This window comes from Pundamilia nyererei, unplaced genomic scaffold (assembly GCF_000239375.1).
Source record: "Pundamilia nyererei isolate P.nyererei 1_Seehausen unplaced genomic scaffold, PunNye1.0 scaffold00245, whole genome shotgun sequence".
Taxonomy (NCBI): Eukaryota; Metazoa; Chordata; class Actinopteri; order Cichliformes; family Cichlidae; genus Pundamilia; species Pundamilia nyererei.
This window is the reverse complement of record NW_005187646.1, coordinates 532,857-545,272: the sequence shown is the minus strand read 5'-3', so window position 1 is coordinate 545,272 and position 12,416 is coordinate 532,857. Positions and strand designations below refer to the sequence as shown.

The following is a 12,416-nucleotide window of genomic DNA, read 5'->3' as shown; positions in this document are numbered from 1 at the left end:
TTTTTTTTTTTCCCCTCTTCGGTCTGACAGCTGACATTCGGCACATGAATGATTAATGGTGCTCGGATGAATTAAACACGAGACTTTGTTTAAAAAGGGGAGCGATCTGTGCTCGCGTGACGAAGGGTTGTCGAGGCTGCTACTTCATCTTCAGGCTCTGTTCGTGTGTTTCAGCCAGGAGGGTTCAAGAGACTTCTGGGGGCCCAGGGAACACTTCCAGTGGAGAGAGCCCTCCGCCCAGTCATAATCCTAATACCAGTTTTTAGCTGCGTCACTTGATGCTGTGGACTGGCTAAAATATTTGCCTGTGCTCGCCAGCTGGCTAGCTGGATTAGCCAAGCTATGCAGTAGCAGGGATGGTTTGCTGTTCATGACAGATTGATGAGGCATATCAGAGATTATGCAGGTCCAAAAATAACGTGGGAGGGAGTGATGGTCGCAATATACTAATTTTACTGGTATAAATGACCCCCCCATCTATAAAGAGGACTCTTTAGAACAGAATATTATGATTTTTAGAGAAAATATTTTGCAGCCCTCTGCTTCCTAGACCTCACTTTTAAGTTGACTGCATTAAGCTAAACCTTTAATTGAAAAACAGTGGGACAAAGAGGAATAGCAATGGAAATTGAACTGTGACAAAGAGAGTTGAATCAAGTTTTAAAATCTTTGCTGTCGATCATTTGGAGGAAGCGGAGTTCAGGTATGTTCCCACCTTGTCATAACTGTAAATTGAAAAGCTCTTGTTTTTATTGTGACAGACCCTGCAGTGCAGAACCTCACATGCCACTGTGTAAAAGGAAATGCACTTAAGTCTGTGAAGGTTCTCAGTCATCCAGGTCATCGTAGTCAAAGGAGCTTGCAAAGAAAAGCGTCTGGACTTCTTTATAATAATAATAATAATAATGGATTTATATAGCGCTTTTCAAGGCACCCAAAGCGCTTTACAATGCCACTATTCATTCACTCTCGCATTCATACACTGGTGGAGGCAAGCTACGGTTGTAGCCACAGCTACCCTGGGGCAGACTGACAGAAGCGAGGCTGCCATTTCGCGCCATCAATTCAATTCAATTTCAATTTTCAATTCAATTTTATTTATATAGCGCCAAATCACAACATAAGTCGCCTCAAGGCGCTTCATAGATACAGAGAAAAAAACCCAACAATCATATGACCCCCTATGAGCAAGCACTTTGGCAACAGTGGGAAGGAAAAACTCCCTTTTAACAGGAAGAAACCTCCGGCAGAACCAGGCTCAGGGAGGGGCGGCCATCTGCTGCGACCGGTTGGGGTGAGAGAAGGAAGACAGGATAAAAGACATGCTGTGGAAGAGAGACAGAGGTTAATAACAGATATGATTTAATGCAGAGAGGTCTGTTAATACATAGTGAGTGAGAAAGGGGCCATCGGCCCCTCTGGCCAACACCAGTAGGCAAATAGGGTAAAGTGTCTTGCCCAAGGACACAACGACCAGGACAGAGAGCCAGGGGATCGAACCGGCGACCTTCCGGTTACAGATACGATTCCCAACCCCCTGAGCCACGGTCGCCCCAAGTTGCTTGAAGACGTTTCACCTCTCATCCGAGAAGCTTCTTCAGTTCTAAGGTCAAATGGTGGAGAGTCCCACATCCTGGGCCATCTGACCTCAGGAATTCGCATGATAAGGTGGGGCCAGGTTTCACAATGAGCTCACCTGAAACTCTGGCTGATTGGGACCCATGCCCAGTTTCACACCTTGGCTCAGGCGATTAGAGGATCATCAGGGGGTCCTTTTGTCCCTCTGTGGGGGGTCACTCCCACTAGGTTTATATCTGGGACTCTCCACCATTTGACCTTAGAATTGAAGAAGCTTCTCGGCTGAGAGGTGAAACGTCTTCAAGCAACTTAAAGAAGTCCAGACGCTTTTCTTTGCAAGCTCCTTTGAAATGCACTTAACTTTCTTGGTATTAGCCCAGTGGCATGACGACTGTATTGTATAATTCATACACTGGCTTTAATGCATGAACTGTAATGCACACTCCTGTCTTAAAGACACTCCCCCAGTCTCCAGCCACTGCCATCTCAGTCGCACCCTCCAAACGGCCCCCTTCTCCTCATGCAAATGTGCTCCTGGTCATACAGGAGGGATCAAGGAGAGTAGTTAATCAGTGCCTCTAACTGGGGTCTCCGAGCTATGCATGCGTGCGCATGCATGCGTCTAAAGCAGCTGTGAATAATTTATTAGCCACAGACGCCCCTCTGCCCTGATTTCATATGATCCCATTTGCCTCATCTTTCACTCCTCTCATCTTCACTTCTTCATCTTCCTCCTACCTGTTGATGAAGTAGATGGCCCTGTTGTTGTTGTTTTTTGTGTAGGTTTTTTTTTTTTTTTTTTCCTGTTGATGATGTGTTTCCAGGCAACTAGTAGCACCTACCGTCCCCCCTGGGCTTAAATATCTGGCAGTGTGTGTATTTGTCCCTGGTTGGGAAATGGTGATGAAGACATTTAAAGGCAGACATCGTTGTCCAAGCTCTCTTGCGTGTCAGCTTGGCGCATTTTTATAACATTCTGTTTCGGTATTTTCTCATGTCAGGGGTTGACCAGTGAGAAGGCTGCTGAGATCCTGGCCCGTGATGGACCCAACGCCCTCACTCCTCCTCCAACCACCCCAGAGTGGGTCAAATTCTGCAAACAGGTGACTTCAAAATCTTCCTTGTTTGGAGATTGTCAGGGGGTTCGGCGTCGACGTTAAATTGTGACACAAGTTTCATAAAGTTCGTGAGTTAAAAGGCAAGTCCTGTTCTCGTTTTTCCTTCAGATGTTTGGTGGTTTCTCCATGCTTCTGTGGACTGGTGCCATCCTCTGTTTCCTGGCCTATAGTATCCAGGCTGCAATGGAGGAGGAACCTGCGAATGATAATGTAAGCTACAGTCCTTAACTGTGTGGAAAATGATTTCAGCCAGTTTAACATCATAAAGCAGGCAATGCTAGACACTTATTCCTAATAGGATTTACCTTCAGAAGCTTAACAGAATAAAGGAAGCTAAGTTGGATAAGAAAGGAACTGCTGGGGAAAAGTCTGAACTCGCTGTTTTTGCCATTCAGTTATACCTGGGTGTTGTGCTTTCTGCTGTCGTCATCATCACTGGTTGCTTCTCCTACTACCAAGAAGCCAAGAGCTCCAAGATCATGGACTCCTTCAAGAACCTGGTCCCACAGGTGCCTATTACATTTGAGCCTTTTTTTTTCTTGCTATCCTAATGAGACCCCTGCTGATGGATTACATTACACTGAAAGCAGTGTTGTCACAGTGATTATTATTGTGTTTATTATTTTTGAGCAGCAGAGAGGGACGTCTCAGTCTCATGCCTGTTAAATCACACAGTGCATTCTGAAATCAGCTGAAACGGATTTGGACGTTCACCCGACTCCATTTGTCTCACATCAGCATCTGTTTCTCTCATTTCTCTTCTCTCATAGCAAGCCCTGGTTGTTCGTGACGGTGAGAAGAAGAGCATCAACGCTGAGGATGTGGTGGTTGGTGATTTAGTGGAGGTGAAAGGTGGTGACAGGATCCCTGCCGACCTGAGAATCATCTCCGCCCACGGCTGTAAGGTGGGCGCTCCATAAGTTATTTATATCTGCCTCTATTTCATTTTTAACAAACAATTTCTCATCAGTATCATCCAGGGGAAACCTTTTAATCCTTCAGTTCAGTGCTTGTTAGTGATTCGAAGCTCCTGAAATGTCCCTCTAAAAATAGTGCTTCCTTTCATAAAATCCAGGCTCGCTGTGACCAATTAATTCTGTTTTTATTGTGGATTTCAAACAATGTCATGCACTCTGTTTGTATTTTTAACACTTCATTATCAGATTGCCATGTGATTGTGAAGTAGAGCATGAAGAACCAAATTACCCTCTCTGACTCTTCCTTTGAAGTCACTATTTTAGTTACTTGACTTGTGCCTCATTAAGTAACAGGCACTTATTTTGTTATGGAAAACAAAAAAGCAAATCGCTGACCCGTTTTGGGTCCCAAACCTGAAGTCAAGACCCTTTCAGTGATCTTTATTTAACTAAAGGCAGATGTTACCATATGTTTGTTGTGTTGTTTCCACTCAGGTGGACAATTCGTCGCTGACTGGTGAATCAGAGCCCCAGACTCGTACTCCTGATTTCTCCAACGAGAACCCATTGGAGACGAGGAACATTGCTTTCTTCTCGACCAACTGTGTTGAAGGTATAATGACACAGAATGAACAATGAAGCTAATGTTTTATTGTTTTTTATTTAATGATCTTATCCCTGCGACAGGAACTGCCCGTGGTATCGTGATCAGCACTGGAGATCGTACCGTCATGGGTCGTATCGCCACGCTAGCCTCGGGACTTGAAGTCGGACGCACCCCAATCTCAATCGAGATTGAGCACTTCATCCACATCATCACTGGTGTGGCAGTCTTCCTCGGCATGTCCTTTTTCATCCTTTCCCTCATCCTTGGGTACACCTGGCTCGAGGCCGTCATCTTCCTCATTGGCATCATTGTCGCCAATGTGCCAGAAGGTCTCCTCGCTACTGTCACTGTGAGTCCAGATGTTTCATGTGTCTTAAAGATCCAGTGGTTCTCAAACAGTTGGCTGACCCAAGCATTCTCCTCTGTAGGTGTGTCTGACTCTGACTGCTAAGCGTATGGCCAAGAAGAACTGCCTGGTAAAGAACTTGGAAGCTGTCGAGACGCTGGGCTCCACCTCCACCATCTGCTCCGACAAGACTGGCACCCTGACCCAGAACAGAATGACTGTGGCCCACATGTGGTTTGACAACCAGATCCATGAGGCCGACACCACTGAGAACCAGAGCGGTACCTCTTTTGACAGGAGCTCTGCCACGTGGGCCTCTCTGGCTAGAATCGCCGGACTCTGCAACCGCGCCGTCTTCCTGGCTGAGCAGAGCAACGTTCCCATTCTAAAGGTAGGCCTTTCACCTGTCCTTCTGTTTATTTGGATAATTGGAATCAAATTGAGTCATTCTTGGGATTTTTCTTTTTCCCCTGCATGAATTGTGTATGTGTTTATGTATTTTAGGAAATGATTAGCTTTAAGAGCTAAAAACAGAAGCCTGTGTGCTCTTAAATCCTTTGTTCAACAGCAAGAAATGTTTTTCTGTTGTTGTAAGCTTTTGGTTTGTGTGCTCATTATGTGGGCAGGATTTAAAACTCCAGTACTGCTGACTCATTATCTAAATTTGAATATGCCCTTTTTTCAAATGATTTGAAAAACACAAGTGTTCCTCTGCCCTATTGTTTGGTTTTTATCCTCTAATGTTGTTCACTTCATTCCCAGTGTTTGTAACACCTGTGCGGTTGCGTGAATGCCTCTCTAAATATCCTAACAAAGGACAAGAGACCGGCTCGGTTCTATGAAAGGAAATGTAATGATGCTGCAGCTTTTGTCTATGTTTCATGATAAAGCAGTTTAGGACATATTTATCAAGAGTGTCAAAGCTTCAGTACTTTGTGTTGGTGTTTCCAGTGGGCTGACTTAGCTGGGAGATCCACTGATAATTTCTGTGGCGTGCTACTGACCAAAGAATCCTGTAAAGCCTATGATAAAAGCCCCCTTTTAAATACAGGCCCACATGACACTTCACAGCATTCATCAGTTGGGGGAGGGGTTGCAGATTAAACTCTGGTAAACAACCTTTATTTTTGTAGAGCCCGACTGATATGAGACACAGCTGGTAGCCCATTTGGGCAATAGCTACAAAAGTATGACAGTCATAATCATGCTTTTATCCCAGTGCTCACAATGGCAATTAAAACCCAACTGATATATTGGCAGTAAGTCGATGACTGATATTTGCTGTTTATAATGGCAAATAAATCAAAATTCTAAGAATAGAAGGGAGAAACGGCCTTTAATGGTGTAATCAGTGTTGATATGGTGACATTTGTCTACCAGAAGGGACTTTGCAACTTCCCCGTTGGCATATCTGCCAACTGATCCGAGGAGAGCCGGACAGCATGAACAAGTAATCCTTGACTTGTTGTAACAATAAAACTAGATTATTATGGAACTGCACTGTCATTATCATCAATATAAATAAACCTAACAAGTTGGAGAAGATCTGTTTGTTCCGTGTGTGGCAAAATTGGAAAAAAAGAAAAAAAGGCCGATATGTTGAACATTTAAATCACCAAGTTATCGGTCTTAAAAATCATATCTTCATATCCAGCTCTACAGTATTCTGTTTATGAATGATTTTGAACCTTCTAACAGGGGTCCAATTCTGTTATTGGGCTTTTATTTATTTTTACCCCTGCTGAGATGTTTTCCTCTTAGACAGACCGGCTTGTTTTCCTTCACATAACTCCCACTGCAGTGGCTCACATAAACACATACACACGCACACACACATGTAACTACATAATTACTGTGTAACACACACACACACACACACACACACACACACGAGGTCTCTTGGCTCCAAGACTTTTCCCCCACGAGTCCATAACCCATTACTGTGTGGGTGTCTTGAGTGTGCACATATATATGTGTGTGTGTGTGTGTTAATCAGCTGCAAGCATCTGGCTGGTATCACTTGTATAATTATCAGTCATGTTCTTTCACTGCTCATTATTTTCCTGTCTGTCACTGTTACAAGAATGAGGCAAGGGTAAACATGGGGTTGGTTTTCATCAAGGCCTATTATTACAATGGGAAGAAAAATTATAACGGGCATTTTGTTTCTTGTGCTATGCCTTATTCCAAAGTAAATTTAACAGAGAACAATTTTCTAAACTCTCCGTACAGTAATTTGGTAACCCAGTTGAATAGTTTGATAATCTACTTAAGATTCTTTTCCCCATTTTATCTTCATCATCCAGAGAGATGTGGCTGGTGATGCCTCTGAGTCGGCTCTGCTGAAGTGCATTGAACTCTGCTGTGGCTCAGTCCAAGAAATGAGGGAGAAAACCCCCAAAATTGCTGAGATCCCTTTCAACTCCACTAACAAGTACCAGGTATGGCAAAAGTATGCAGTGCATTATGAAATGTCACATTTATTGTCATGTACATGAAATCTACAATATTAGATTATCTTAATTGCAAGTTGGGTTCATAACTGTGCAAAAAAAAGCAACAGTTTTTTAAAAATTTGTTCCTGTTTTTTTTTTGTTCTGTGCTCATAGCTTTCCATCCACAAGAATTCCTGTGAAGGAGAGTCCAAGCACCTGCTGGTCATGAAAGGAGCTCCAGAGAGAATTCTGGACCGCTGCTCCACCATAATGATGCAGGGCAAAGAGCAGCCTCTGGATGACGAGATGAAAGACTCTTTCCAGAATGCGTACCTCGAGCTGGGAGGTCTGGGAGAGAGAGTGCTGGGTGAGGCTCTGTGGCTGCTGGGGGTTTAAATTTCTGAATTCATAATACTGAGTTGAAACCTAAATGACCACCTCGTGTCCAATCTAGGTTTCTGCCATTATCACCTGCCTGATGAGCAGTTCCCAGAGGACTTTGCTTTTGATACCGACGAGGTGAACTTCCCCACTGAGAACCTGTGCTTCATCGGCCTCATGTCCATGATTGACCCTCCTCGTGCTGCTGTGCCCGATGCCGTGGGTAAATGCAGGAGTGCTGGAATCAAGGTATGCATGCGGAGATCACATTCAAAGCAGACATTTAGACTTCATAAATGAGAGTGTTGACTTATTGGACTTATCAGCACAAACTTCCCTCGTTCTAGGTGATCATGGTAACAGGTGATCATCCAATCACAGCTAAGGCCATCGCTAAAGGTGTGGGTATCATCTCTGAGGGCAACGAGACTGTTGAAGACATTGCTGCACGTTTGAACATCCCGATCAACGAAGTCAATCCAAGGTACCAACTTTCTGTGGGGTTACCTCATGGCCACATTCTTGGTCCCTTTTTCTTTTTAAATGTGGCTGTTACATTCAGCAAAAGGACTAGATGTGTCCCTGACAATGCATTGCTTTAAATGGCGAGAATCTTGAGGGATGGCTGTTATGAGGAAAGGCATCCCAGAAACTTTACCAGCAGCACACATCGTTTTATGCCTCAACTTTTGGTTTTTTACCCAAGCTAATCTGCAATTTTTGGAGGGGATTTGAGATCTAATCTAGGTTATCATATTAAGATTTGGGACATATTATCAGTAGTGGACCTTGGATTCATTGGGTGTTTCGGCCATTATCTATTATAATTTCCACCCTCAGAACATTAAGTATGAATGTCATTTTTCCCCACAGAGATGCCAAGGCCTGCGTCGTTCACGGTGGTGACCTGAAGGATCTGACCCCAGAGCAGCTCGACGACATCTTGAAGTACCACACGGAGATCGTCTTCGCCAGAACCTCGCCACAACAGAAGCTGATCATTGTGGAGGGCTGCCAGAGACAGGTATAGCAAAACAAATGTGAAAATGTGGCACAGTGCTTTCACCTGTGCTGTGGAGCAGACCGTCCTGCTCGCACAAACACCTGCAGCGTTTGTGCTCGTGTTTTTTAGTTTGGCAAACACAGCACCTGCCTTTGCTTTGTCATGTAAATGCATCTGTGAATTTCTCCCAGTGGTTGGTTATGATTGCTGCTTTGGTCTGATTTATCAAGTTGGCTGAATAATTGAGCGCCAACATCTGTCAAGCTGTGAGCTCAACCATGTGCATGAATATCTGAGCGCATCAGTAAGCGGGGGAAAACTCTCAAAGTTGTACGTGGACTCTGACTATGGAGATATTTATTAAAATAATTCCTGTTTATAATGTCCGATCAAGGGTTTCGGTAAACAACTCTGCGTCACAGACTCTTCACGGCTATTTGCAGGGCGGCGTTTAGCAGACTGTTATGACTGTAACGTTTCAAACACGTCTCTCATCTCAACGCTTTAATAGCCATTATTTGCCACATCAGGTGCAGTGAAATATAGATCTGGTAGTTTACTGATGCACGTTTGGCTATAAATAATTGAACTGTCAGCTTCTTTCTTTGTCAACGTTTAATAAATCTCAAAAATATGCTTGGTGCGCTGTTCATTAGCTCAAGTGGGAGGCCTAATAATAACACTGTGTGGAGCTAATGTGACAAATAATTGAGGCACTCACCTTTTTTTAATTTATTTTTTAATGAAGGAAATCCCACAGGCTTTTGCTTTTTGTTTGTTTGTTTTTTGCCCCTGTTGGCATCCAACACAGCCACCGAATAGCCTTCCAAAGCCTTGTCACACGTAACACTGTAGCGGCGAATCTTCCTCCACTGATTCCACATTTATGTCTCTTTGTCACTTTTATCACAGCTGTCAAATACAAAAATGGGAGTTTCCCTGAAACCTTTTGAGGCTTTTCTTTCACAAGGCAGGAGATTGTGTCACACGATGTAATGTCATTTGAAAGAAAGAACGTCGCCTTTCCCCTTCTGTTCTGTTTAATTTGACTTTGGCACCGTCTTGTGTGCAGGGAGCCATTGTGGCCGTGACAGGTGATGGCGTGAACGACTCTCCAGCTCTGAAAAAAGCGGACATTGGTGTCGCCATGGGCATCGCTGGATCCGACGTCTCCAAGCAGGCTGCCGACATGATCCTGCTGGACGATAACTTTGCCTCCATTGTCACTGGAGTGGAAGAGGGTAACAGATTGTACAAATTGACACTAGCTTACTTGTGTGTAAGTAGTAGGAGCATTTATGAATACAACAAATTTGCTTTGGTCTCATCAGGCCGTCTGATCTTTGACAACTTGAAGAAGTCCATCGCCTACACTCTGACCAGTAACATCCCTGAGATCACTCCCTTCCTCCTCTTCATCATCGCCAACATCCCTCTGCCCCTGGGAACCGTCACCATCCTCTGTATTGATCTGGGAACTGACATGGTAGTGTTTTTTTTTTTTTCTGCTGCCGGTTAGGGATTCATCGCTCAGTTGTATGATTTTTAAGTTATTTGAAAAACAAGGAACTTGAACTTTTATGTTTTTTGGTGCTTTTTGTTTTGTTGATTGGTGCTGCGTGCTGCCTCTCAGGTCCCTGCCATCTCCCTGGCTTATGAAGCGGCTGAGAGCGACATCATGAAGAGACAGCCCAGAAACCCCAAAACAGACAAGCTGGTGAACGAGAGGCTCATCAGTATAGCCTATGGACAAATCGGTAAACAGATGGCCTCGACTTGAATGCGAATTCTGGAAATTGCCCACTGAAATGACATTTTCTAGACATGGATCTCTGCTAGATTTTTTTTCTTTCTTTCTGTCTTTCTAAGAGGGCAGCTCAGTGTCTGGGTGGAGCAAGATAACAAGAAGAGAGGCATGCACCATAAATAGTCCTGTAGTGATAGAGAGTTGAAGTGTATGCGTGTTGTATGTCTGAGTGATGACAGGGCACTGCCTCGGGCTTTTGATGTTTCCCTCTTCGGTAATGAAGCCAGAAATAAACCTGACCCCTCTGACCATTTTTGAACTTCCTTATAAGAGCGTTATAGACTCAAACAAATTTCTCACCCTCCTTACTGTTTTAAAAACATGATATAACTGTTTTGGGGGTTTGCATTAAGGAGGCTTTGAATATCTGATGATGATCAGTGCATCTTGCCAGACATCTAAAGTATCACAGCATCTTTTTATGGATTATTCATCTCATGGATAATGATTTTAAAATGAAATTTAGTCGACTTGTAATTTTTATTCTAAGTCGTTAATGCCTCAAAGACTGGTTAATCAGATTTATTTACTTAATTACTCACCCATTGACAAATGGTTTGATCCAGAAAATTACCCAAAGGACTGGATAAACATATTCACCGACTCAGACGGCGACGTTCTCATTCGTCTCGTTTTTTCCGAAAGAGCACAAAGCTGATCTGTTTAATCAATAAATGATTGATTCCAGTTTAATTTCACACAAATTAACTGCATGTATTCATCATTTTAGTATTAAAACATCAGAATGTTATGAAGTGTCTGATATAATGATCATTCCCTCTTGCAGGTATGATCCAGGCTCTGGCAGGCTTCTTCACCTACTTTGTGATCTTGGCTGAAAACGGCTTCCTGCCGGCCACCCTGGTGGGGATCAGAGTTTCCTGGGATAACAAGTACATCAATGACCTGGAGGACAGCTATGGACAGCAGTGGGTGAGTAACATTTGTAAGGAAGACCTCAAGTAACAGTTTGTTCCATCATCAGCTGATGCAAACGATGTGTTCTCCATCAGACTTACGAGCAGAGGAAGATCGTGGAGTTCACCTGCCACACGGCCTTCTTCGTCAGCATCGTCATCGTGCAGTGGGCCGATCTGATCATCTGCAAGACCAGGAGGAACTCAGTCTTCCAGCAGGGCATGAAGTGAGTAAAACACCCTCCATTTGTGAATGCGGAGGCGCATCACTGTTCTCCGTCACCTCTGCTTGAACTTAGCCGTGGATATTTCATTCTGAAATGGTCCTGAAACAGCTGCCACCTTTAATGTCATGCTTATTTATCCACATTGCAGTAGCAGTGCTCTTTCTCTGGGAAGAACTCCAGCTAACCTCTGCATATATTCTGGGCTCTAAGAAGGATATACTTAATTTAAAAAGCACTCCGGCTGTGGTTTGCATCGGTCGCTCAGATCAGTGTCAGTTGTTTAAAGGGAAGCTATTCTCATCATTTCAAGTGCCACATTGTTATTCATGGACTTGACTGGAGTAGCTTTGCCCATCTCACAGTTCAAAAGTCTTTTCTCCTTTTTTTTCTTTTTTTAAATAAATTATTATTATAGACTGGATGAAGGTGCATCTCAGGTCAGCCACTGTCTAAAACAAGCAGTCTTAAAGGCAGTCCTTACTTTTCAGTCAACTTCCTTGTGATTGGCCACCACAAACAAAGTTTAAACCAGTTCTATGGTCACAATTGAAGTCTGTGAGCCTGACATAACCATATTAAGAACTTGTGGAGCTCTGGTCATATTTAATGTGTGTGTCCACTGCAGCATCCCGGCACAAAGACAATAAAACCATATAAAACTATAAATATTCAGCCTGATTTATTTCTGTTGCTCTTTCAGGAACAAGATCCTGATCTTTGGACTGTTTGAGGAGACCGCTCTGGCTGCCTTCCTCTCCTACTGCCCAGGCATGGATGTTGCCCTCAGAATGTATCCTCTTAAGTAAGTAAAGCCCTCCCCCAGAAACCACCAATAAGTACTTTACGGACTCTAATCTGGTTTACTTACCACATGTCGTTCATCCAGACCTGGGGCTCTGGATCAGTTTCTCATCTTCTTTTGTGTTTGTGTGCGTTTCCAGGCCCAACTGGTGGTTCTGCGCCTTCCCCTATTCCCTGCTTATCTTTATCTATGATGAAATCCGTAAGCTGATCCTCAGACGCAGCCCAGGAGGTGAGTCCAGAATCCATGCCTTTATTATCCTTTTTAGTGTGTGTGTG

General features: G+C 43.7%; 1 protein-coding gene across 1 annotated transcript in view; it reads left to right on the top strand.

Moving 5' to 3' along the window:
• LOC102214292 (sodium/potassium-transporting ATPase subunit alpha-1) overlaps positions 1 to 12,416 on the top strand; it is a 26,704-nt gene that overhangs the window by 13,613 nt on the left and 675 nt on the right. The window contains exons 4-22 of the mRNA XM_005749449.2: positions 2,580 to 2,681; positions 2,805 to 2,906; positions 3,092 to 3,205; positions 3,467 to 3,601; positions 4,109 to 4,226; positions 4,301 to 4,569; positions 4,649 to 4,957; positions 6,873 to 7,007; positions 7,176 to 7,368; positions 7,456 to 7,631; positions 7,730 to 7,866; positions 8,256 to 8,406; positions 9,458 to 9,626; positions 9,717 to 9,871; positions 10,019 to 10,142; positions 10,980 to 11,125; positions 11,206 to 11,336; positions 12,037 to 12,138; positions 12,278 to 12,369. Coding sequence (XP_005749506.1) covers positions 2,580 to 2,681; positions 2,805 to 2,906; positions 3,092 to 3,205; positions 3,467 to 3,601; positions 4,109 to 4,226; positions 4,301 to 4,569; positions 4,649 to 4,957; positions 6,873 to 7,007; positions 7,176 to 7,368; positions 7,456 to 7,631; positions 7,730 to 7,866; positions 8,256 to 8,406; positions 9,458 to 9,626; positions 9,717 to 9,871; positions 10,019 to 10,142; positions 10,980 to 11,125; positions 11,206 to 11,336; positions 12,037 to 12,138; positions 12,278 to 12,369 — 2,860 coding nt within the window. The remainder of the gene's footprint in view (positions 1 to 2,579; positions 2,682 to 2,804; positions 2,907 to 3,091; positions 3,206 to 3,466; positions 3,602 to 4,108; positions 4,227 to 4,300; positions 4,570 to 4,648; positions 4,958 to 6,872; positions 7,008 to 7,175; positions 7,369 to 7,455; positions 7,632 to 7,729; positions 7,867 to 8,255; positions 8,407 to 9,457; positions 9,627 to 9,716; positions 9,872 to 10,018; positions 10,143 to 10,979; positions 11,126 to 11,205; positions 11,337 to 12,036; positions 12,139 to 12,277; positions 12,370 to 12,416) is intronic.